This window comes from Lampetra planeri, chromosome 2 (assembly GCF_965212315.1).
Source record: "Lampetra planeri chromosome 2, kcLamPlan1.2.h2, whole genome shotgun sequence".
NCBI classification, from domain to species: Eukaryota; Metazoa; Chordata; class Hyperoartia; order Petromyzontiformes; family Petromyzontidae; genus Lampetra; species Lampetra planeri.
The window spans coordinates 85,269-111,796 of record NC_136108.1 but is presented as its reverse complement, the minus strand read 5'-3'; the positions used below and the strand labels follow the sequence as shown (position 1 = coordinate 111,796).

Genomic DNA, 26,528 nt, shown 5'->3' with positions numbered 1-26,528 from the left:
CCACACGCAACCCTGCCGATCGATTAACTTCCGATTTCTACTGTGGGGTGGACAGGCGGGTGGTGGAGGGATTCAGTAACCTGCACCATTGATTGATGGAGCTGAGCGTAATGTGGCCGATGGGATGTGTAAATAAATAATTTTATGGACAGACCAATTTAAGAAGCGGGCGTGTTGCCTGCCAATGTATTACGTTCCTTATATTCTCCACAACGACGATAATGATGATTGTGTTGCCATCATCCGCCCTGGGGCAATCGACTTCTCAGTGAAAGCTTCCCGAAGCCACCGCCACCTCTCAAGATTCTGCGATGGAACAATCCCGTGGCTGATTTTATATATACACATCACATGCAAGCAGACCAATGACAAAGCAACATCGGATAATATAATCAATATTGCTCTCACCCCAAGAGCCCGTGCGCCGCCACAATTATTAATATAATTATTCTGCGTCTGGGTGGAGCCAATACACAAGCCAGCAACGTCAGAACTGAGGAGGCAGAGACGAGAGAGAGGACACCGAGAGGAGGAGGGAGCTTGGATACACGGTGTGTACGCGTGCTCTGGCTGCAAAACCATGCCACCATAATGGTGGATTGGCGTGACAATGGAGCCAGCCCCTGGGCTCTCCGATGGCTGCGTGTCACGCTCATTGAGTGTTTTGCTGCTGCTGTGATGGGCATCGTTGTGTTATGAATGAGTCATGCCTGCCGATGTTCTCTATTGTATTCGCGTGTCTATGTACTGTATATTCATACATTGTGTTAATTTATGCTGTCGTGAGCCATGTATGTATGAGCACTTATATACAACGGTGCATTAATTATATTGTAATTCAGCTGCCATGCACCGTGTGTTAATTTCCGTTCCATCGTCCGTGTGTTCATTCTGCTGTCTTAAACGTGCGTTCATATTGCCGCATGTACCACGCCCTGGATCAGTGCGATGAGAATGGACGGTGTGACTCGTGATGCACTGTCTGCTTCATCTTGTCAATGCTCGATGCTCGGGTTGTTAAAATAATTTAGTTTTTATTTTGCATGGGTTATTGTGCTATCGATGGACTGCATCTTTGTGCTATTGTTATAGTTCCGCCTTGTTCATTGTTTTGTTGATGGGCGGTGTCTTGTGAACGCTTTGTATTAGGGTCGTTAGAATCGTTCATTTTTTTTTATTAACGGTAACCGCGTGAAATAATAACGGCAAAAAAACCGGTTCGTCGTTTTAACCGTTTTTATATTGCTTCAAGAAACAATTGCTGAGCAAAGGCCCAAAACATCCAGCCAGAAACAAATAGCACTGTCACAATTATGCAATGTTATTATTGTACGAGCTCGGTGAATATAGACGATGGGAGGGAATTCCAAAGTGGAGCAGTGCGAGGAAATATGCAGCAAGAGAAGTGTTGTAACCTGAAGTGTGGTGAGTGGTTGGGTGAGTATAGTAAGGCAGTGAATAGGTGCGTATACGTGTGTAGTGCCTTGTAACGTCACTCAGACGGACACCTACTTACACTTTATTAACCTAGTAGCGGGAAGTACCCAGCGTTGCCCGGGCGAAAAAGACACACACATCGACTTACACACACAGACTTGGACCGACACACAAACACATCGACTTACACAACAACAACAACCGCCATTCGCCACTAAGTGGCGGTGACGTCACCACGACGCTTGTGCCAATCGACTTACACACACATAGATACACACACATCGCCTCACGCATTTATGGGCTCACACACACATGGACTTACACAGACATCGACTTACACACACATATGAACGTAAACACACACATGGACTCACACACAAACATAGACTCACACACACACATACATCGACGTATACACAAATATCAACTCACACCCATCGACTCAGTTACACACACACATCGACTTGCACACACACATGCATCGACTTACACAAATGGACTCATACACACAGATCGACTCACACACACATCGACTTACAAACACATACACATTAACTTACACACACACATGGACTTACACACAAACACATCGACAGACACACACATTGATCTATACACAGACACATCGACTTGCACACACACGTGCGCTTACAGACATTTCGACTCAAACACACACATCGACTGGCACACATACTTCGAGACACACACATCGACTTACACACACATCCACTGAGCCACACACAGAATGACGCAACAATACACACATCGACTCACACACACATCGCCTTAGACACATCGACTCACACATACATACATACATGGACTTACACACACAAACACAGCGACTGTCACACACACACATCGACGCGCACACACATCGACGCACACCCACACACATCGACACACGACGCACACACATATATGGACTCACACGCACACATGGACGTGTACACACACATTATGGCTTGTATATTTGTAATGTGAGCAAGGATTGAGGGGGGCGGAGTCTGGGTCACGTGAGGAGAGGGAGGAGTTAGGGTCACGTGGGGGAGAGGATTTAGGGAGAGAACCGGAAGGGGATCGGGGAGTTGAGACGGAGTGAAACAGGAGGAGGCCACGCTGGGCAGTACGGGGAGGGTGGCGCGATCGCCACGTGTTGGGAGACATCGGCACCGTCAGCCATCGGTGTCAGGGCGCAGAGGGCTAGCGGGCTGTGGAAGGCTAGCTGCAGAGCGGAGCAGCAGGGTGGCTGCAGAGCAGAGCAGCAGTGTGGCTGCAGGGCGGAGCAGCAGGGTGGCTGCAGAGCGGAGCAGCAGGGTGGCTGTGGAGTGATCGTCAGAGGAGACGCGGGCCTGAGCAAGGACGTCGTGTGAGCGAGATTTACACGAACCCAAATAAAGGACAACGGAGATCGACACTGAGAAAGAGTCCTTTATTACATATTTACTAAGTAAGTTTTTTAAATAATAGTTTCTCATCTTCGTGACTTTAGCGAAAGAAGCAAGCAAGAGGGTAAATGCAGGCGTGTGTTATAATTAAGAGCGAGGGCGATGGTGTTCCGCTATTTTTGTGCAAACATTTAGCGCTAACAAAAGCGGTAAAGAAATGAAAGTCAACGAATAAAAAATCAACTTAGGGGGCCGTCCATAAATGACGTCACGCACCTAGGGGGGTCAGACATTTGCGACGATGTGTGATGATGGGGAGGGGGGGATTTGAGAAATGTGATGTCACATCAAAATGTGCAACTTTAAATAAATATAGACAACACGTTCTACTTAATTGGATATACTTTTAAATAAATGTTTTCTCCTACAACATCAGAGTGCAGCGCCACATTAAATACGTACTACAATGACGAAAGTTTAAAGCGATTTGAAGCATGTTTTTTCTTGGGGGGGGGAGCTTTGGGACGTCATATTTGAGGGGGGTCTGACTTTTTGTGACGCCGTGTGACAAAGGGGGGGGGGGTCAAAAATCGTCCAAAATCGCGTGACGTCATTTATGGACGGCCCCTAATCTTACCTGTAGCTATGAGCAGATGCGCACCAATTAAGCATAATTGGCATAACGTCACTGCTCAACCCCCGTTCTGAGGGGGCAAGTGTAAATATGTTCGAATGAAGATTTAATAGCATTCAGTATATTTTTTAGTTTGGCACTCTGCAGTAAGTGATATTAGGGGGCGGCTTATGCCTCAAGAATACATAAACAGGCTGTTATTCTCCTAAAAGTAGTTTTTTGTGAGCAGGACAGTGATATTTAGAACTGTAGCTACACACACAAACACGGCAACTGTGATATAGACACATTGACGCACACATACATGGAGCCACACACACACATATGTGGACTCACACGCACACATCGACGTACACACACACGTGACAACTTTTATATTTACTACGTACATTTATAACTGCCGTGGCGTGGCCGGCTCCGCCCCAGGCCACGCCCCCCTTCTTGATCCTTCTTGAAGGTCCGGGCCCCCAACCACGTGACCCCCAAACTCCCCCCTGGGGCCCCTCGCCCCCCTTTGTCCCGTCACGTGTCCTGTTGGGTTCACGCAGAGTATCACGGCCTGACATGACCTCCGTGACACCCGCCTACAGCATCCATACTGAGCCAACACAGTAGTGACGTCATATGTCCCGATGCTCGTACAGTCCCGACACAGTAGTGACGTCGTATGTCACTACATCACCCCCCCCCCCCCCATGTAACACATAGCCGGTTGTAATGTAACTGTGGAAAAATTGAAAGGTGTGCCACCCAACAAGCAACATCAATAATGGTGGCCTCACGCGCGAACCGCATCTCAACGACAGCAACTTTTCCATTACTAAGGCATCGATGCCTTCTTCATTTCATCCGGGGGTAGGCGGCCAGCAGCACACTGCGGAAGGCGAGGGGTGTCTCGGAGTCCCCGTGCCTCCGTGCGGCGAACTGATGGCGAGTGTTGGACGGCGGCCCGTAGATCGCCGCCATCTGTTGCATCGCCTGGTGCAGCGTGGAACGATCAGCCGGTGGGATGGTGACTAAGGCTGCCAGGTCATCGTCGTCGAGGGCAACAGGGAGCGCTCATAGCGCCTCCACCTCTGTCCACCCCGCCATCTCGCAGTTGGTGAGCAAGCGCCGCTGGACGGCAGCCTAGTCGCTTCCAGTGCCCGAAAATTCCTTCAGAACGGGCAGGCGCTGCTGAAGAGATGGGACGCGCACCATCGATCGCTGTTCTTCGTCACTTTTGGCGGGAACTCAGCTGATTTGCGCTGTGAAGATGGCGGCCCCCTGCGCCGGGCGCGCCGATCGTGACACGGCGGTCCCCGGTTAGCGGGAACTTTGGGTGGGAGCTGCGGAGACGTCCTTTTGGAGAATTTCAGCGGGAATTTCAATTATTTAGGCGGGAACTTCGGCGGCGGGAGCTGCAGCCCCGCGCGACTCCCCTTCTCCTTCTTCCGCCGCCGGCACCCCGCGGTGTATTTCATTGAAGATGGACGCTGCTGCGTGGAGAAGTTTGGCGAGGCGGGAGTGTGCCGCCTGAAGTGCCCTCCCCGATGGGGCCGCCAACCTCGGGGCTGTCGAGTTGTCATCCGCTTCATCTGGAGACCAGGGACGTGTTTTACTTCTTGTCTCCATAATATAAACTAGCTAAGTAATAAATGTTTGGCCAATTCTGACGCCAGTTGTAGGGGTTCACACCAAGGAGACGGAGGCTTCTTAGAGGCAACGCGTTTATTAACAATTAAGCCCTAAACACGAAGGGGTATATCTACCCCTTCAGCTATCCTAGGGAGGTATCCCCTCTGGGATAGCTAACTCTAGCACCCACTGGCTAATTCGGACCAGACCCCGACTCGGGTCGGGGCCTTGTAGTCGGACAGGTCTTCTCCAGGTGACTTCTTGCAAACAGTCCCTGACCCATTCAGGCCTCCGGCTTATATTGTCCGTGATGAGGCTCACATCGCCCCTAGCCATGCCCCACTTCTCGAGCCTTCAAGAAGGACCTGGTCCTGTTCACGTGGTCCCCCAGCCCCCTCTTTGGGTTCCCCTGGGCCGGTACCTCCGGTCACCAGGCCTCCAGGTTCACACAGAGTGCCATGGCCCCCTGTGAACCCTTGCACCGTACCTGGCACTCTCGCCCCCTAACCTCTAGAGGCTGGCATTGCACGTGAAGTGCAATGCCATCCATCCTTGATTGGCAATTTCAGCCGGCCCCGCTAGGGCCGGTACTGCATCCACAGTGCAGCTTGTCAGAAGTGTGCATGCCGTAGATGGTGTCTTCCACAGGCCAGCTCACACATCATGCAGTGGCATCCCACGATGCCACTACAAATACATTAGCGACATCTTCCGCCAAATCTGGCCAGAAGAAGTCGAGCTTAAGTGTGGCTAGCGTCTTATGCACACGGAGGTGCAGCAGTCGCTCCTGCACCGCCCAGATGATTTTACACCGCAGGGCAGTGGGCACGGCAATGTTGTAACGGTGCAACCCTCCGTCCCAAGGCATAAGCAATCAGCCTCTGAAGATGACAGAGGCTACACCCCGTTGATCCCCACCCCCATCCGCTCCCTTGATACGTCGTCGTAACTTTAACAGGGAAGCGTCCTCAACCTGGAGGCGTCCCCACTTCGCATGGTCCAAGCCAATAACGGCGTCACGCGCCTCAGGACCGTCGGCTTCTTCAGGGGTGTGAACCTCGACCGACGCCGTAAGGGGAGGGGGCGAAGCCTTGGCAGGCGTCTTACAGTGCCTTGAGCCTGAGAAGCACGCGCACCCGTCGCTTGTTGGCAATCGCAACAGGGCATCCGTGTTTATGTGTCAGGTACCTTTGCGGTAGGAGACAGTTAAATAATAGTCTTGCAGGACTTCCAACCAATATGAAAATTGGCCAGATGGCTATTCAATACGCAGGACGTACTGTAGGGCTGCATGGTCAGATGCACCTCAAAGCGTCTGCCATAAAGATAGGGGCGATACTGCTGCACAAAAAAAACTATAGTCAACAGTTCCCAGCGTGTGACACAGTACCGTTGTTCGGCTGGAGACAGCACTCTACTGCCATATGCTACAACACTCTCCACGCCATCCACGACTTGAGACAGAACAGTGCCAATTCCGGTGTTGCTAGCGTCCGTATCAAAGACGAACGGCAAGGAACAGTCGGGGTATCGGAGGGGAGGGGCGTTCACCAAGCCATCCCGGAGCGCAACAAATGCGGCCTCCTCCTCCCCCCGATGGAACTTCTGACCCCCTGCCGTCAGGGCATGGAGAGGTTTGGCGATAGTAGCGAACCTGGCGACAAAACAGAGGTAATAGGACGCAAAACCAATGAAAGTCCGCACCTCCCCCACCGACGTGGGGGTCGGCTAAGAGGTTTTGTCCGGTTCCGTCGCTATGGAGCAGGTGACACTTCTGCAGTTTAAATTTGAGGTTCGCCGCACGCATCTTAAGAAAGACAGCACACAACCGTTACAGATGTTTTTTAAATGTACGGCTAAAAACTATAACATTGTCCAGATAGATCAGGCATGAGTCCCACTGGAGGCCAGCCGGAGCGGAGTGAAGACCCATCGGGAGCCGATTAAATTCAAATAAGCCTTGCGGTGTACGAAAGGCTGTCTTGGGTTGAGACGACTCATCTAGGAGCAACTGCCAAAATCCCGATAAGAGTTTAAGAGTCGAAAAATAATGTGCTCCTGCCAGAGCACCCAGGGAATCGTCCATTCGAGGAAGGGGGTACGCGTCAGCCACAGAGAGAAGCGCAAACTACCATCCTGCTTTTTAACAAAAACAATCAGGGCTCCCGTTGGGCTGGTGGACGGCGAGATAGTATCGGCGGCCACAATTTCATCAACCACCAGCCATGTGTGGTCTTTTTCTGTGGGGCTCAGCTGGTAGGGGTTTTGCCGGATGGGAGCGACGTCGACCGTATCGATGTGGTGACTCAAAAGGGTAGTGCGGCCGATGTCAAATTTGCTTTTGCTAAACATGGAGAATTCACGCTAAAAGCGCCCTCAACTCCCTCCTCTGAGACTCGGACAATTCAGAATTTTCAGAACAAAGCGGATCCATCCACTTTTAATCGGAAACAAGTTTTGGCTCTATATTCGACGTGACCCCCACCCCACCAACGATGTTTCCCTCGCGAAGCATGGGCGACGCGTGGGCTAGCACAGTGACCTGCTGTATGGGAGACGTGTCCAACCTGCATTGAGGACCTGAATGGACTGCTCCTGTCGCGAATGCACCGGTATCGACGAGCATTCTAATTTCAATCCCCTCTATCATTCCGATAATGGCGGATGAACCCGCAGCCGCGGCAACCACTCTATGGGCCAACTCTGACCACTGACCTGGTCGGAGTGGCCAGTCGGCCCAAGCAAAATCCGAAACCTCATGCCCCGACACACGACGGGAATGAAAACCATCCGAACGCGATGAGTGAGGTGGATTCAGGGGCAGAGTGTGTGGTGTGTCGCGACTCACCTTGGGATATAGTGGAGTGGTGGACGATCGGGCGGATGACGGCGGTGGTCCGGAGAGGTGTCGTCGCGGCACGCGGCAACCCGATGAGATGTGTCCCAGCAGGCCGCAGTTGTAGCACATGATGAGCGGTCTTCCGCCGTCGATGTTGTTCATCCCGTCGCACCATGCCATCCTCCCGCCAGCTTCTGCCTTGGGCCAATGCGCAGGCTTGGATGGGCTCCGCGTCTTCGGGTGTATCACGCGTCTCACGAGGCGCGGTACATGCCGCCAACCCCTTATGTCGTTTCAAAAGCAGGTGTGCCCGGATGCATCCTGCAACTTTGAAAGAAGACAAATCATCTTCTTGGTTCTTACGGTAAAGTCACGTAGAAGGGAAATAATAAAATAATAAAAATTTAACATAATAAAATAATTCTCACGACGTTTCGGCCACAACGCAAGCAGCCATCCTCAGGTGAAGAACAGGTCTGTCGGAAAGACAACTGGTGCTTCAAGGCTGTCTTTCCGACAGACCTGTTCTTCACCTGAGGACGGCTGCTTGTGTTGTGGTCGAAACGTCGTGAGAATTATTTTATTATGTTTAATTTATTTTATTTTATTATTTCCCTTCTACGTGACTTTACCGAAAGAATCAAGAAGATGAATCCCTGCGGTCACGAAAGCTTTAAATCGAAAAGACAAATCATCTTCGTCGACAGCTGGCAGGATGATGTTGAGGTCCTTCGCCAGCAATCTTTCGAGGACCAGCGAGTCGACTCCATCATGGTCCATCTTCGGGAAAGCAGCCTTTGTTAGTGCCAACAGTGCGCAGCGAACTTATGGCGCCATTTGGGCAAAGGCTTGCTGAAACGTGGCCCTCTCCGACGGCAGGATGGTGCAAAACGCCGCCAAGGCATCGTCAAACGCGGCGAGTAGCGCTCTCAGCGCCTCCGCCTCCATCCATCCTGCCAAGTCGCAGTTTGTCTGGAACTGGCGCTTCAAGGCCATCCAGTCGCCTCCCATGGCTAAACATTCTTTAACAAAAGGTAGACGTCGCCTGAGGGATGGAATCTCGACAGGCGAACTCGGCGTACTTTCAGACTTGGCGGGCTCTCTGTCCCGCTCCGCGAACAAAATGGTGGCCGCGTGCGCGGGCTGCGCCAAGGAGCTTTCCCGCTGGCGGGAAACAGCGACGGGAGGCTCGGTCCCGCGCAGCTCTGGTGCTCTCTCCTCCACCGCTAGCTCTCCACGGTCGAACTCAGCGACCATCGTGGCCACGGCCTCGAGAAGTTCAGTAAGGCGGGCACGTAACGTGCGCCTCACTCCCTTATCCTGGGGTCGCCATCCTCGGGGCTGTCTGGGGAATAACGCCTTCATCGTCCTCGTTGTCCGAGAACGTCCTGGTATGTAGTATGTGTCACGTAAGCATAACCTAACTCGGCCTATCTTACCGACAAAATAACGTTTGGCTACTTCTGACGCCAGTTGTAATGGGTTCAACTGAGTCGCAGATGTAGACTTGGAGGCAACACCTTTTATTTAGTTCCAACACACGGGTAACTTCCCCTTAACAGAATGACAATCTAAGCTGGTGACCACCCGGCTAACTACACTAGTCACTACGTAACTGTTACTACGACCGGGACCGACGACTTCAGCCCGGGTCCACATGTTGGAGACTCGTTGAACGGAGATCGTAGACGAAGGGTTTCTTCCAGGTTGAACAACAACCCTGGCCCCTCTCGGGACCCGGCTTATATTCTCTGTGGCCACATTCACCTTCCAGAATCCTCGGGAAGGATCTGGGTCCCAATAACGTGACCCCCCTAGCCCCCTCTTGGGGCCCTTCTGTCAACTTAACCGGTTACATGTCCTCCCGGGTGAACCAAAGTGCCATGGCCTCACACAACCTTATCTTTCGGTCGGCACCCAAACACCCTGTCCTGTAGGGTCGGCACTGCACTTAAAGCGTGGTGTCTTCCAGCACTATTATTCAGCGCACAAAGTGCCCCTCTAGGGCCGGTTCTCCACCCACAACATTGTGGTACCCGGCGATGTCGCTACACCACATTCTGTGCCCCTCTAGGGCCGGTACTGCACCCACAGCATGGTGACATCCAGCGATGTCACTACATGTGTGTAGTGCAGGACTTCGTCTCTGGGTATCAAGGATCACACGGAGACCAGATTCTGTTCAGGGCTGCCGCCGTTTATTCCTTCTCTCTCTCCACACTTCCCCTCATTGCGGGCATTAGCTACCCCCGCACGTCCCTTCCTCTTCCTTACTCCCTCTCTCTCCAAGCTACCCCGCACGTCTTTGCTACAGCCCTCCTTTTCCGGCTCCCTACGGGACGTCTCCTCCAACTCTCTCCCCCTCTCTATTCTGGTCCCCCGTTTTTATCCCCCTTCTTCGGGCTCCACCTTTTCCGTCCACCTTCCCGCGCTTGCCCCTCGTTCGGTCCTCGCGGTACTCCTCTACACGTGTATAGTAAGGGCGTGAATGGGTGTGTGTTTTTTGACCTGCAATGTGGTGAGTTGAATGAATGAGTAAATGAGTAAGGGAGTGAATGGGTGAGGAGCGACGCTCACAATAACGAGCAGAGCACCGGGCAGCTAAAACGAAGATATTTGACAGGAGCACAGCTGGTGCATCTGCCAGTCAGCTCGGTCAACTCATGGCACCTGGGTCTGTTCCATGACCTGCCAGTGAGCCTATGATACTTCACATGGCCTCACAGTGCAGCTAGCCTGGCAAAAGCACCGTAGTGGCATCGCCGCCACTTAGTGGTGAACGGTGGTTGTTGTTGAATGGGTGAGTATGAGGAAGGCAGTGGTCGGTGAGTGAGTGTGTTGTTGTGACCTGCAGTGTGGCAAGTACTGGATCATCAGCCCGACTGCTTTTCATTGAATTGTTTTGCGTTTTTTGACATATACAATATTTTAACTGTGTTGTCCTCCTTACCTTAGTGATCATCATGTCTGACAAGACTGACCTGAAAGCAGAACTGGAGCGAAAGAAACAGCGACTGGCACAAATTCGTGAAGAGAAGAGGAGGAAAGAGGAAGAGCGCAAGCTGAAGGAGGTTGTGTGTGTGGGGTACCTAAGGTTCAATCCCATGATAGATGAGGGGTAAGGTATAAGTGCATCTCTGCAATTGCACTGCTGGTGGCAGGCCCTCTACTAGAGCAAACTAGAGTGGTATTCTATTTGGTCGACACTTCCACATTGACTAGAATCGCCAATAGACTAACTGTGGTGTACTCATACTGGTAGGTGGGCAGATGTGGGGGCGAATAACCCTGACTATTTGTGTCTGTATATTAGTATCTTTTTGTGTATACGCCTGTGTGTACATGTGTATATGAGTATACAGTATGTTGTTTTTACTGCCATCACGAGAGATGGAATCGAACCGGCAACCTTTGGAATACAATTCCCATGTGCGAACCATGACAGCACTGCAGTTCATTTGTTATCCGGAGGTCACAGGTTCGATTACATCTTCCGGCACGGCTGTTGACACAATATCGTTGTTCTTCGGCCGCACCTCAGATTGGCACGTTTGCTACATATGGTGCCAAAGAAGTTGAACATTCATACATGTTCACTTACTGTGTACACTCATATACAAATGCACACATACACTCATACACACTCATTGAAGCCACCAGCTTATTTGCAATGCACACCCTATGAGATGTTTAAATATTGTCTCTGCAGATAGACATGCAGAGCTGCAGATAGACCAAATCCATGCTGCAGATAAATACAATGATGAAGACAATATAAATCAGAGCAAAAACAACAATAAAAATCGGACCATTACAAACAAATAGAAATCGGAGCAGAGATGCCAAAAATAAATCTGATCCGAGACAACCAAATAGCAACAGTATTCCTACTTCAGCCATGTTTGTACTTTGTATAGCAGTCACAATTGTTCAGATTTGACAAAGAGATGGTAAAGAAAACAGAGCTTCTTCAATAACTAACACAGCCATGACAGCACATATTAGCTTGTTATACCCAGAAGATTAATGGATTTACCATGGGTAAGCAGTGACAGGAGTGGGACATAACGAGCCGGAACACCGTGGTGGGAGTGAAAACTTTAACCCGACTGTTCCAGAAGGAAACAGGGACACGTGTAGCGGCGGGTAGTTTATATTTCTAGAAAGTTTATATATATACAATTTGAAAGTGTCTGTCTGTCACACTTTGGATCTTCCAAACATACGTAAAATTGTGTAAAAGCTCTGTGAATTTACTATTCATATGAACGTGCTGAAATAGACAAACATTTGTAACGTATATTTATACATGTTCTGTCTTCAAAGTAGACGAATAAACTCCAGCGGAGGGGTTATGGTTCAGATCTGCGTTCTGTAAAGTGTGTGTAATGCACTGATCTAGCGATGACTGAGCATTTATGAGTTCCCGCAGTAATTTATTTACATTTCCGTCACTGTGGATGAGAATATTATTGTTAAATATGATGGGAATAACTGTGCAATTGCCAGCCTTATGTGATATTTTCATATATCAATGTAAGCATGGAATATTCACTTCATAATCCATTTGACATGTTGCACATGACAGGCGGAAATGAAGAGAGAGACGGTATTTGATGAATCTGACCTGGAACGGAAGAGAAGGGAGACCGAGGCCCTACTTCACAGCATTGGCATCCCACCCGAACCCCCATTAGGTAAGTAGCCTATTGTATGCATTTATGTTGAACTTCTTTCGCACAGTACGTAACCAACCATGCTAATCGTAGGTGCGAGGAAGGACAAAAAACTAAATTGAATTATATTGGAGATACATACCTGTTGAGACTTGATCGTATAGGGAGACATTGTCTCCATTGATTTTATATTGATCCTAGAGAATCGTTGGCTGTGTCGGGTGGTGGCGGGTTTTAACGACACATTTATATTTACATGATCTAACCCCCCAAAAAATATTATTATGGAAGGGTTGGAGACAAAACTTGACATCATGGGGTCTGTTGAGAAATACATTTTAAAAATGGTTGCTGATAACCAGTTCTGAAATGGGCATATGATGAGTTACCTGGCTATGTGTTGTGTTGCCAGGCCTGCAGTATTTGAGCTATATGATTGGTAGGGTGATTGTTAATTTGTTCTATAATTATTATATCGTTTAGTATGTTTATTCATCCTGTATGGTACTCATCAGAAGTTCTCGCCTACACAGAAATCCTAGCACATGCATCAATAACATGGTGGCCTTCAAAGGAATGTAGATATACTAGATATCAGGATAGATAAATCATTAGTCTTGTGGAGAATCTAGGTGAGAATAAATAAGAAGACAATACACATTCTTTATCAACCGGTCTCCGACCATAAAAAGTAAAAATATATATTTTACACATCCCATCAGCCACATGGCTTTCTGGGAGTATATAATTTCACTCCCATTGCTTTGACACAAGAAGCATTCTGGAGTGGTTCCAACATTGAGTGTCTAATCAACATAGTCTGGCTCGCATGAACTAATGTTGGTGAACTACTAGAGGTTTAGAAGTAAGGACCCTCTCTTAGATATGGATTCTAGTTCGACATAAAACTATATAACCCATTGCACAAACTAATGTTCAGAACATGCATTTATCCATTTACGTAATGCAGTAATTTTTTTCCATGAAGACTAAATGTATGTATGTTTAACTTCTTTCGTGCTAATCAGAGGTGTGGGATGCTGACAATGTGTAACCTATTTTATGCAAACATTTATTGGTTTCGGGTTGACACAGCCTATCATGATTTTGTGGGGAAGATAAACAGTGGTGTCTGATAAGAGACCCACCCCTGGTATAGGAACATGGAATTTCCACCACTGGCTCAGGGCTTTAAATAGGAGATGAGTACCGCCTCAATGCTCACTTGAGCAGGAAATCACTTCGACATTTTTAACACAGCCGCTGAGCACAGACCTCTAATCACTGAAAGACAGTTTTTTGGGAGACGTTACCAGCATCCACCAAGGTCGTATTAGCTATTACGTCACGAATGTGACTTACGTCAGGAGATCACCACCACCCTGGTGCAGTCGGCCTGAAGGCCCTGTGGAGGGGTCTTCTTGGCCAGCCTATAATGCTGTGATATAGTTCCTAAGCAACGCTGATATCCATACCTTGGGAGGCCAGGCCGAATTGCCCCCTAGTAGCCCCACAATAGGGCACAAACATCTACTGTAACTGGGACCAACTGGCCAAGCTCTATATGTATAGCTTTATAGATCTCACCACATCTAGAGTGCTTAGATGCAAAAAGCACCAGCCATAAGGAAGGGAAGGTGCAGTTCCTACTGCAAATGAAACGAGGCCATCTTGGTCAGGCACTTGGGCGATATTCGTGATTCCACCATGTCTGCTGAAAGTCGAGAAAAGGGCCAGTGTAAAGGCCACCAAAAACAAAGTCTTCAAATTTATAAAAATCTATACTGCGGAGACCAACGGCTTAGATGATACATGAGCAAATAGCATTCAGTACTCGCCTGGTTCTACGGATTCACGACAGCAGGGTGGTGAGGCTTCTTTCAGGTTATGTAAACACCAGTCCTGAGTTTGTTTGCATTGAACCTATGCTGTTGAAATTATGTGCTCACAGAAACTCGTGTGTGTGGCCCATAAGATGTGAAAAATAAACGTATTTTCCACGTGGGGGACAGATATGGGAACGTGATGCATTGTTTGCTGATTTCGTGTGTTATTAATATCGTCAATAATTCTAATTATTAATTTGTGTTAAGTTTTACATTGAGCTAAGACCCAAATCTAACATGGAGAGTCCGTGCCTTGGAACATTTGGCAGTTCACCATTGGCTCAAGCAAGCCAGATCAATAGCTTATACAATTTATATACAATTTAATTATACAATTTGTTTATTCAATTCACATCACATCCATTCCAACACACAAATAACAGATACATACATTGTTAAATGATGTGTCATGCTTTTATAGCTAATACAGTTGCACATGTTGAGTGAGTTTCTTTTAATGATAGATTTAAGTAAGTTCAGACGAGTGGCATGTGTTCGTGTATCTGGGAGATCGTTCCACGTGGAAGCAGGTCTGTGTGAAAGTGTGCCTGTTTGGATTTTACTCGAGGGACAGTTAAAAGACCAGAGTTATTATTGGAGTTTCAACTATACATACGTGCAGCTGACGGATGCGCAAATTGATGTGTTCTTGTAGTGTGTATGTCATTGCTTCATACATGTCTGTCTCAAGCATTAACCATCTTCCGTTGCTGTCATCATATCGTTTTGTCCAATTTATGTTGCTGTTTCTTCCCATGTTTTCATCGCTACTGCATGATTTGCCAGATGACCATTGGACTGATCATTACAGTGAGTGAATGTCTCTTGTTTAACATGTAGCTTTTCACATCCACGATTATGAATCGTAATACATTTTCGGGTTGGGCCACAATTATCTGCCCATATTTTAGTTGTACCCCCCCACCTTTCATAAGCAAACAAATTAAATTCCCACTTGTACAAGTGCCTAATACTCTATTGTTTCAACTCGCCTGCAAGTTGAAAAACAATTCGCACAACAGAATTTATAAATTATATACACGACGTCTCTAATTTAATTATTTCCACGATGTTTCTAAATGAATTATATACATAACGTTTGTAACGAAGTCAATTATATACACGACGTTTCTAAGTGAATTATATACATGACGTTTCTAAGTGAATTAGAAACATGACATCTCTAACTAAGTCAATTATATACACGATGTTTCTAACTAAATTAGAAACATGACGGTTATAACTAAGTCAATTCATCAAGCATATTTGTATCATAAACAAGGACTTTGACAGTGTGCCTGTTTTGTGAAGCCAACATTATTGGCAAAGAGTAATTATGGAATCCATTGAGATGGAAGTAAAATTATTTATTATTGTGGAAAATATATAATTTAAGTGTGGCTTAGAAATATGATGGAGAAGTAGGTGATATATGTCAATAGTCGACGGTTATAACATGTCTAGCACCTGCTACTGCCTCGTGAGTATTTATAATGAGAAGTACATATTATGCTAACCATTGGCCCGTATAATTTATAATTAACTTAGAATACATTAATTTGCAATGATCAATGTATCGTATTGGTTGAAATGCTGTCATGACACCAATCTAAGAAGGCATGTCAGGTGACATGATAATTCTGACTTCCTGGTTTGTGATATGAAGATACTTAACACAGTTTGAAATGAAACGTTGAATCTCATTGTTAAATTTGGTGGTGAGAAATGTTCTTCAACTTACCGGTACAGTGAAACAATAATAGTTGGCACATTCAATTATTGCACACGTGATACTGTTATTTGTATTCCTGTGTCTGGTGGCAAAGGGTTTTATGACAAAAAACTTGGCCAGATAATGGTGTGGCCTAACCCAAAATGTATATTATGAATTGTCATCTTTGTTTTTTTGTTATCAAATGTGAAACTAGTTTAACTAGGATTGTTAAATGACAACCCGTAGACTGGTAACCATTTTCAGGATTGATAACTGGTTCAGAAAGTCAGGAATCGCCAATCAATTCCAGTAGAAATTTTAGGCAGAAATGGACTGATTGGCTCGTGCAAATGTACAAACCACAAACAGGAAACATTAGCCCATTGAACGGTAAAGGTGCAGCACTGTAATGACTTTCTTTCATTGCTGGCAGAATGGCCTCCACTAAAGGGAGCTCTAGTAGTTAGTTGATCTACTCTTCCACCCTGACCAGACATGTTAAAAGAGGTGGGCTTACCCACACTTTGCCCCACCACATGCGACAAGCAGATTAACTAATTGTGGTGAGCCTTTCCATTTATGCTGCTGGTTGGACAAGAGGAGGGGGATTTAGGTAAATTCCCCCATTGTTAAAACTGTCGTGCCAGGGGGTGGAGTCGAACCTGTGATCCCTGGACTGCTAGTGTCCTAGTCATTACACCACAGCAGCTCCATATGTTTCTTTATATTTTATGTTTATTGCTGGAGTAATTTCGATATGTCTGGCTTACCAATAGCTATCGTTTTAGCGCTTTTTTCATGTGTTTACTGGTTATGCAAAACATACTAATTAACATAACCGCTCTGTGCTCCGTGCAATATGGTAATTACACCAATTTTCATGAGTGGTGTTGTGTAATGCTGCCTTTTTATGGTATAGATATGTGTTCATGCATGTTAGTGGTTAGTTGCAAATGTAAAGAAAGATTCTTTGCAAATGTGGAAAATCATCTGTAACAACAAATAAGCATACAATATGCCTCCTTTCTGTATCCGTCCCCTCGTGAACATTTTTTTTTATTTTTTACGCATCCCATCAGCGACACGACTTTCTGCGACTGCATAATATCAGCAGCATCGTTTATACACCAGCAAACTCTGAACCGGTTTTGACATTCAGTGTTTAATCACCAGTCAGGCTTGCTTGAACCAATGCTAGTGAACTGCCAGATGTTTATAAACAAGGCCCCTCTCTTCATATGGCCCTAGATAGGGAAAACTCTATTTTCAAGGTGAAGTATTTAAACAATTTAAAATTAATTTGATATTTGTTTTTTTTCTTCCCTTATTTCTCTCCATTTTTCCATACTTTCATTTTTTCCCCAAATCATTCCATGTATTTTTTTACCCATTCATTTGCACCCTATCATCAAATCATCATTAGGTCATCCACTAAGGGTCGTAACATGGGATACGTGTTTATTTCATTATTTAGTTCCACCTCCCATGTCACCTACCTCCTCCAAATCACTCAGCACTCCCAGCGAGGCAGGAAGTCAAGACTTTGGTGAGGTGCCACCTGGGGTCAGGTATGCAGATTTTGTGTCTTCCTCCATTTTGCCTGTTTACAGACCAGTGTAGAAATCGCCCACAATCCACGTTGATGTTATTTAGTTTTACAATGAATGGTTTTTAAAATGATTTTTAATAGGCAAAATGTTTTTCAAGAAATTTATTTAATTTAATACTCAATTATGTTTGTGCCTTTTTAAAGATTTCTTCTGCATGGAGGATATTGTTTCACAATTTTTATTGTATTGTATGTGCTCTGCTTTCTATTTTGATTGTTTATTTTCTTAATCCAACTTCTACTGATTAGATTTTTTCTCTGAATTCTATTTTACTGTTTTGGCTGCGATTTTAGTTTGGTTGTTTTTGCACTGATTTATGTTTGTTACATTTCGTTATGTGCAGGACACTTCAATGGGATACAGACCCTGCAGCGTTGCAGCTGCACACAGATTCTGAACTCAGGTATCAAGTCTATACCTAAGTCAGTCTATACCTAAGTCAATCTTAACTGTTGATCATAGCCTGTGATGTACCCATTTATACTGCTGGGTGGATGGCGGTGGGGGGGATTTGAGAAACTTGACTGTTTCAACTTGGATAGTGCTTTTTGCTGCTGGCCATTTTACTTTTTGGTCCTTTGGGCCAGTGCTCAGCACACAAATATGTATGTATGTTGAACTTCTTTCGCACGGTAAGTAGCCAACCGTTTTTGCTGCCATTCGCCACTAAGCAGCGGTGACATGATGACTGCTTGTGCCATGCTAGGTACACCGTGAGACCACGTGAAGTAAGGAATGCTCACTGGCAGGAGGACAGACTCAGGTGTAATGGGTTGGCTGACAGAGATCACTTTATCTCATCCCTTTGTCGCATCACATTCTCTCTCATCACTTTCTTTCTCTCTCTCGATGCACTCGTGTAGAGTTCCAGATGCAATTTGTGGGTAACCAAAATCGCGCATAGGAAATTCGTGATTAACGAGGGAATATTGTATACAACACACTACTGTACACTATGCACTACATTGTACTTACAAACTACTGTACCCTAATGGACTGTAAACTACTTTAGTGTGTAGTACTTCACACATTAAATGTAAAAACATGGCACACATAAACACGCACACAAATACACAAACACATGTGTTAGCAAACCAGCATTTATATACATACACACGTGCACATAAATATACACATGTTAGCCAACAAACCCATGCTAACACACGCTAACAAACGTGCCAATAAACGCTAACAAAAACTCACAAATGTTAAAAACGCTTAGAAAACTATAAATCGCTAAGAACTAACGAAGGGCTATACACACACACTTTAATATAGTGACAGATATGCACAGTCACATAAACACAAATAACAATGGCCACCATTCTCCACGCAGTTTAAGACTTTATGGACTACCCAAGACTTTATGAGCTACCAAAAATTCACAAACCTAAAGTCCCATTGAGACCCATAGTTAGTACAATAGGCTCTGCCACATACAAATTAGCACAATATGTAACGAAACAAATACAGCCCTACATCGGTAGGACCTTTTCGTTCATCAAAAACTCTGAACATCTCGTAAATATAATTAAAGATATTAAGCTTAACCCGAATGATATTCTCGTAGGTTTTGATGCGACTTCTCTGTTCACGAGGGTTCCGGTCAACGAGTCAATTCAATTACTCGACACTCTGGTAACGAACAAAGGTTTAGCCAAAGACATCCCAAGACGAGCTGAACACTGTCTAAAGAACACCTACTTATTGTGGCAAGGTGACTTCTACAAACAAAAGGAAGGAGCAGCAACGGGCTCTCCTTTGTCTCTCGTGATAGCGAATTTGTACATGGAAGATTTTTAAACAAAAACAATAGCTTCAAGCACACTAAAATGATCTGTTTGGTTTAGATATGTGGATGACACATTGGTGATCTAGCTACACGGAAAAGATACACTGAACGCTTTTCTAAATCATCTCAACTCGCAAAACCCATCCATCCAGTTCACCATGAAAGTGGAAACTGATAGATTCCAGTGATAAAATATTTTCTGTAAATTACTCATTTCAATTACACATAGCAACATCGTCGAAACTGACAAACGACTGTAGACTCTCTGTGAAATACCTCCGATTAGCACAGTTGGCTACGTACAGTGCGAAAGAAGTTGAACATACATACAGACATAATAACCTTCATGATAGCATTGCACTATACGAATGGCGCGAATACCAAATGTAATAAATACAGATATAGTTTTGTTTTAATGACTGCTATCTTCTGAGCTGTTTGGTGTCTTGCAGCCGCCGTGCAGTGAAGCTCAGCATGACCAAGGTATCTCACGTAGACTTGCCAGCCAGAGAGATGGTGTCATATGCCAAGGAAACACAGACCCCTGTCACAGCTCAGCAAACAGATGGTAAGGATATTATGAGGGAATGGCTTTTTTCCACCCCGACTGCAATGTAGCGTTGTACAGGAAAATCTTTCCAGACACGGGGGTTACGTTGCTAGGAAATATCACGTTGGGCAACATTGCGTTAGACAAATAATATACCTGATGGGAAAAATAGGGTTGCATTCCTGGACCCGAAATTATCACCCCTTTTTTGTTTAACTAACTCTTTATAATTCCCGCCAACTATTATTGTACTAATGGATGTTGAGTAGCTCCATTTATTGTGTGTGTGTACACTTTTTCAATTTCACAAAATCCCCGTCTCCATTATTCTTCCCGCACCACTTGCGCCAATCCTCGCCTATAACTTGAACGTTTGTGATTCGCCATCTAGGCATCCGTGTAACTGACGTCCTTAATGTGTGGACGGCAAGACGCATGTGGCAATGTGTGTGATCCTTTGCAAAAAAAACATATACACAAATAATATTTATACAAAAACATACGTGGTAAATAAATCATTCTCACAGTCGATTAATCCACATGCTTAGTACCTTCCAACGGATGCATTCTCACTTCTCGCAAGCCAAACAACTATCTTAGCAATGTCAAGCCACGTGCAACGGAAACATCACCCGCATGTTCCGGAAAACAGCTCTCATTAAGTAAACCATGTGTAGCCAAAACACGCTTTAGATAAAACTGCGTTTTGCGAGGTTTTCCTGTATAATAAGTCTCAGTGAGAGCTTGCTTAAATGAGCATTAAGACAGTGCTTACCTCCTATTTACATTTCTGTTAACTTAATCCCACATATTCTTTGGTTCTTTCGGTAAAGTCACGTAGGTATGAAATAAAATACATCACGATGTTTCGATTGCAACACAAGCAATCATCATCAGGTGGGAAAACCACAGCAATATATTTTTTTTTGCTGAAGTGTATTTTTTCTTGCTGTGGTTTTCCCACCTGATGATGATTGCTTGTGTTGCAATCGAAGCGTCGTGATTTATTTTATTTTATACCCACGTGACTTCACCGAAAGAGTATGGATTCCTGCAGTCACGAAAGCTTCAGAACTAGATTTAATCCCACATATCAAAAATCAAGGTACGGCCCCTGCAGGCTTGCGGTGTAGAGTCCATCTACTCCCTTACGTACTGACCCGCTCACTCAAAGACAAAGATCCCCCCTATAGCCTTAATAGACTGTTGGGGCAAGTGCTGTTAGCGAGCACCTATGAAGGCCGGTGGATGGCCTGCCTTTTTCTCCCCAGTGGTGATGTTTACACACTGCACCAGATACTCATTTGAGGCTCAGTTGACCTAGGGGAAGTCCAGGACCAGTTCAGATATTCATCACTGGTGTTGACCCACTCATATTTGTGGTGTCTGGCCCATCTACGTGGAATTTTCTGCTGATCACTTTTGGTATGTATGGATGTATGTTGAACTTCTTTTGCACCGTACGTAGCCAACCATCTTGAGTTGACTCAAGACTGAAATGTTCAGTAAAGCTCACAAAGCATAACCATATAGCCTTCATGATATCCTTTGCACTGTAAGAATGGTGCAAATACCAAATATTTTATTTATTTACAGGCTTGAGCAAGTTACTGTGAATATTCCACATTCCTATAGTGGGGGCGAGTCTATCCTAAGGGCAGCAATTGTTGATCATTCTCACAAAGTGGTTCCTATTTTAATGTCCCCAGTGGAATGATGGGCTGAAGCAATTTAAGAATCTGGGTTTTCTTTTCTTTTCCATGCAAATACCTTTATCTTCCTGGAATGTATTCTATATTCCTGGATTCTGTCACTTGAAACTCAGTTTCAAGGGAAATTTACCCTAATTAATAAATTTGGCTGTGAGATTGTTCCACTTGCCACTGATCTGAGACAATGGTGCACTAAACACTTGTATGAGTGAACATTTGGCTGTCTGGTGGAGGAGGGTCTTACAACATCAATTTAGTCAAATCATTACATAACCTAATCCAATAATAATATCTATTATGAATGATAATATTGCTGCAAAAACCTATGTGTGAAGTTAATATGACGCTTTTATGATTGTTTTTGTTTTAGACGTCAATGAGGAAGACGATGACATAATACAGCCGAAGCCAGCTGTTGATGCTGATGTGGAAAAACAAGAAGGAAAAGAAAGTGGTGAAGATGGTAAGTCATGGACGTGTGCACATCATGAACCAAGCAGCTTCTCTTTGACCAGATAGAGGGGGATAAAAATGCATGGCACGGGCTAGAGTAGATATGGACTGATGTGGTACAGCGAAATAATGGAGCTGAATGGACTTTCTGATGACTGGTACCAGCAGTGTTAGATTGGCCTCTGTGGAGGAAGCTCGTTAAAGATGCTACTGGACAACGAGCAGAGTGTTGGGTGGCTAAAACTCTGCAAATTAGCACAGTGGGTTACACAGGTGGTGCAATCATCTCAGTCCGCCAACCCATTATACCTATCTCGTCTATCTTGTATGTATGTTGCTAATCTTGTGACCTGTCAGCAAGCCTTCCACACTCAATGTTATTGCCTCAAAACGCACCTGGCTTGGCACAAGCACTGTGGTGATGTCACTGCCACTTATAGACAAATGGCGGCTGTTGTTGATATATGTGTAAGAGACACCTAGAAGTACTCCCCACCACTTATACATAAAACAGCAGAAGGGCCAAGAAAGGGGTTTCCGACACTGGAGAAGATGCGAATCAAGGGGGCCCGGCTGGCAGCAGGTAAGGTTGAGAGCCCTGATTAGCCGCTCCGACTGCCATTCCGGAATGAGTAAAGGACCAGGGGATTGGCCAGGGAATTCAAAAGGACAAGAGTTAAACATAGGAACGGGAAATAAAGACGTTCAGATGTCGAAAAATAGGTGAAAAGTGAAAGAGGTAAACTTGTGTGGAGTTTAGGGGGGATTCTAGAAGGTTCAAGAAGAGAGTGATTTAATGGTGCATGGCATGATCACGGGGCTGTCACGGGGATTGGAAAGGGAGATACGTGTGGTGGAACGAAGTGTGGAAGAGTGCACGTGTGGGGTAAAGACTGCTGAATAATAAAGTACCTCTCAAGGAAATGATGTATGGACCTCTATAACACACGTGTGCATGGTTACGTGTGAGTGTCCATGTCTGTATGGTTGTGTGTGAGTGTGCACATGTATGTGCGACAGGGATGTCCTCTTGCTCCCACATTATTTAACATCTATTTTGACCATGTAGTTCGTGAAGCCTTCAATAGCTGTACCGGAGGAATTTCCATCTGGTACTGATACAATGGGAGGCTGATCGATGCCCCGGATATGGTCAAGGGATGGCTCCCTATTGCTCAACCACGTTATGTATGCCGATGATCTAGTGATTGCTGCTCACTCAGAGGAGGAGTTGGAGGCGCTGCTGCTGAACCTGGAGCTTGCCACGAAGAGGTGGGGCCTTATCATCAGCCCCACCAAAACTAAGCACCTGCCTGGGTATTTTGTACCATCGGACACTCCACCCCCACAACTCCCAATTGGTGATGTGGCAGTTGTGCAGAGAGTGGAGAGTTTCCCATACCTGGGCAGTGTGCTCATGACCGGCTCCAGTTTGACAGCAGAGGTCTCACTCCGAATCAGTCGAGCGGCAATATCTTTTCATCGGTTGCGTAACGCTGTGTGGAAGATACCTGGTCTCTCGCTCCGCACGAAGCTTCAGGTGTTCTCGGCCACAGTCATTCTCTCCCTTCTCTATGCTTGCAAAACGTGGACCCCCCTAATGGAGAATCTTCGCTGGTTAGAAACATTTAGGCTGGCTTGCCTACGATCCATCCTGGGTTTAACCAGGCTGGATTGTGTGAGGAGCTCACAAATCCTTGAAAGATCTGGACAAAGTCCCATCAGTGAGCTCCTCCTGCAAGTGAGGTTCTGTTGGCTGGTCATGTAGCTCACCTGCGCAGCTACTGCATGCCCAAGCAGCTTGAGAAGATATGAACTGATATGGTACAGAAGGATGTGGAGCTGATTAGACTTGGCGATGACTTTTATTTGCAGTGTCAAGATCGGCCTTTGTGCAAGAGGTTTGTGAAGGACGCTGCTGGAGAGTTGGAAGCAGTCGCCCTCCAGCCATAATGAAGGGGAGAGGAGCGATGCTCATAACATTCAGCAGAGTACCGGGCGGCTTACAACGTAGGGAATTGGCACAGTGAGGAGCACAGTTTGTGCATCTGCCAGTCATCTCAGTCAAACCATGGCATCTAGTTCTGTTCTGTAACCTCCTGCCAGCGGGCCTTAGACACTTCACGTGTCCTCAAAGTGCACCTAGCAAGGCACAAGCGCCGTGGTGACGTAACTGCCATTTCGTGGTAAACAGCGGTTATTATTGCATACGTGTTTTTACGTGTTTGCAATGTATGTGTCAATTGACACCAATGACACCCTAGTAAATGAGATTTTCTGTCAAAGTAGTTTGCAGGTGAAATACTTTAATTAGAACGAATGTGCGACTTGCAGTACATCCATGCGAGCTCACAGAAGAGGAGAAGGAACAGGTGCTTCACTCCGATGACTTCCTCAACTTCTTTGACCGAACGTCACGTATCATGGAGCGTGCCCTGGCTGAACATCAGGACATATTCTTTGACTACAGTGGCCGTGATAACGAAGAAATGGATGGGTAATATCTAAATTCATATTTTTTAAAACACCATTTTTTATCATCATAAGTGGAATCTTGAGACTGTTTGCTTGTCTGTTTCTGACACCTGTGTTTTGCTTAGATTCATATATGTAGTATACGTTTACATTTAATGAAAATTGCAAGTATATAAAGTGTTGTTGACTAACTGGCCATGGCTCAGTGCTATAGTGAGCAGCTCTAAATTTGAAGGTTCTTAGTTTGAATCCTGCCTGGTGTGGATTGACTTGCCTGATTGCACTCATGCTAGTGTAGCGATGTCGATGGGCTGTGTACACTTACCTGCAGGGGCAGTTAGGGTCCAGCAGGGGCAATCGTTATATCTAGCCCGAAAGCAGGAGGGGGCTGCGGGGTGTCCTGGGATCCCCCGGAGCCCCCTGTGGAACTCTCTGGAAGTTAGGCGGAGCTAGAGCTGAAGCAACGGTGCTGGGTATAAAAGCCGGACCCCGGGAAGGGTCCGGGGCCAGTCCAAGACAGAAGCCAGAAGACTGGCTAGCTAGTACCCTGGGACCCCAAGCCCCGCTGCCCTTGTAAGGGCCGGGACTCTGTGTGGCCCAATGGTGAGACCCTGGGAACCCCCGGCCCGACGTCCTTGTAAGGGCCGGGTCCAAGTGGGCCAGTGGTCGGAACCCGCACCCTGGCTAGATCTGGTTAGTGTAGCCTCCCTTAGGGCACCCATAGCCGGGGACCGAGAGCTGTAGCCCCGTGACAGGGCACGTTAGCCCAGAGGCAGTACTTCCCCAGGCAGTAGTCACAGGGGCCGTTGCCCTGTGTGAGACTTGGACTGTGTACTGCCGAGTATTTGTATTGAATAAAGTGTCGCCTCCAAAGATCCGTCTCCGACGTCACTAGAACCCACTACACTGGTATTGGGTACATTTCCAAATGAAGTTAAACAGAATCTCCAACACGATTTCGACTTAATTCAACATCAATTATCACTAAGATTGCTCCTAAATCCTAAAAAAACGAATATCATGCTCTTTTCTTCAAATAAAAATCCAGTTTCATTCTCCACCTATGACGGATATTAGAACCAATATCATTAAACAAACGGAGTGCTTGAAATAAATATTTATACTGATTGATTCCAAAATTACATTCCCACCCCATATTGATCACATCTAAAAGAAAATAAAACGAAAAATTGTTTTATATCGAAACAAATATTGTTTTCCCATTCGAATGCGCCTGTAAATTGTTGAAGCTATCATTCTACCACTTTTGAACGACTGTGATGCTGCTTACAGATCAGCTAATGAATCACTAAACAAACAAAACCGCTTTATCATTCTAGTCTTTGGGAGTGAGGGGGGGAGGGAGAAAGGGAGCCCTTATCCTAAAAGTATAAAGTATATAATAAAATAATAATAAATAAAACATAATAAAATACAATTCTCACGACGTTTAGGCCACAACAGGTCTGTTCTGAAGAACAGGTCTGTTCTTCACCTGAGGACGGCTGCTTGCGTTGTGGCCAAAACGTCGTGAGAATTGTATTTTATTATGTTTTATTTCTATTATTTTATTATTTCCCTTCTACGTGACTTTACCGAAAGAACCAATAAGATGAATCCCTGCAGTCACGAAAGCTTTAAATCGAAAAGTATATAAGAATATGCAAATCCATATTTTATGCATTAAGCGAAGTTCCCTGAGTTCTGTTCACTGGAATAGTGTTCTAATGTGTTCCGGAACGTAT

The 26,528-nt window shown here is 45.8% G+C and overlaps 1 protein-coding gene across 2 annotated transcripts in view; it reads left to right on the top strand.

The window, feature by feature from the left end:
- Nucleotides 1-323: 323 nt before the first annotated feature.
- Nucleotides 324-26,528, top strand: part of LOC144724407 (cytoplasmic dynein 1 intermediate chain 1-like) — a 39,996-nt gene continuing 13,791 nt past the window's right edge. Inside the window, exons 1-9 of one of the 2 annotated variants that reach the window (XM_078603507.1) lie at nucleotides 324-551; nucleotides 10,871-10,986; nucleotides 12,504-12,612; nucleotides 15,264-15,287; nucleotides 17,615-17,759; nucleotides 18,145-18,204; nucleotides 20,046-20,161; nucleotides 22,226-22,318; nucleotides 24,643-24,805. In XM_078603507.1, the coding sequence (XP_078459633.1) occupies nucleotides 10,879-10,986; nucleotides 12,504-12,612; nucleotides 15,264-15,287; nucleotides 17,615-17,759; nucleotides 18,145-18,204; nucleotides 20,046-20,161; nucleotides 22,226-22,318; nucleotides 24,643-24,805 (818 nt within the window). In that variant the 5' untranslated portion in view covers nucleotides 324-551; nucleotides 10,871-10,878. The remainder of the gene's footprint in view (nucleotides 552-10,870; nucleotides 10,987-12,503; nucleotides 12,613-15,263; nucleotides 15,288-17,614; nucleotides 17,760-18,144; nucleotides 18,205-20,045; nucleotides 20,162-22,225; nucleotides 22,319-24,642; nucleotides 24,806-26,528) is intronic. The other variant, XM_078603516.1, reaches the window with a different exon arrangement.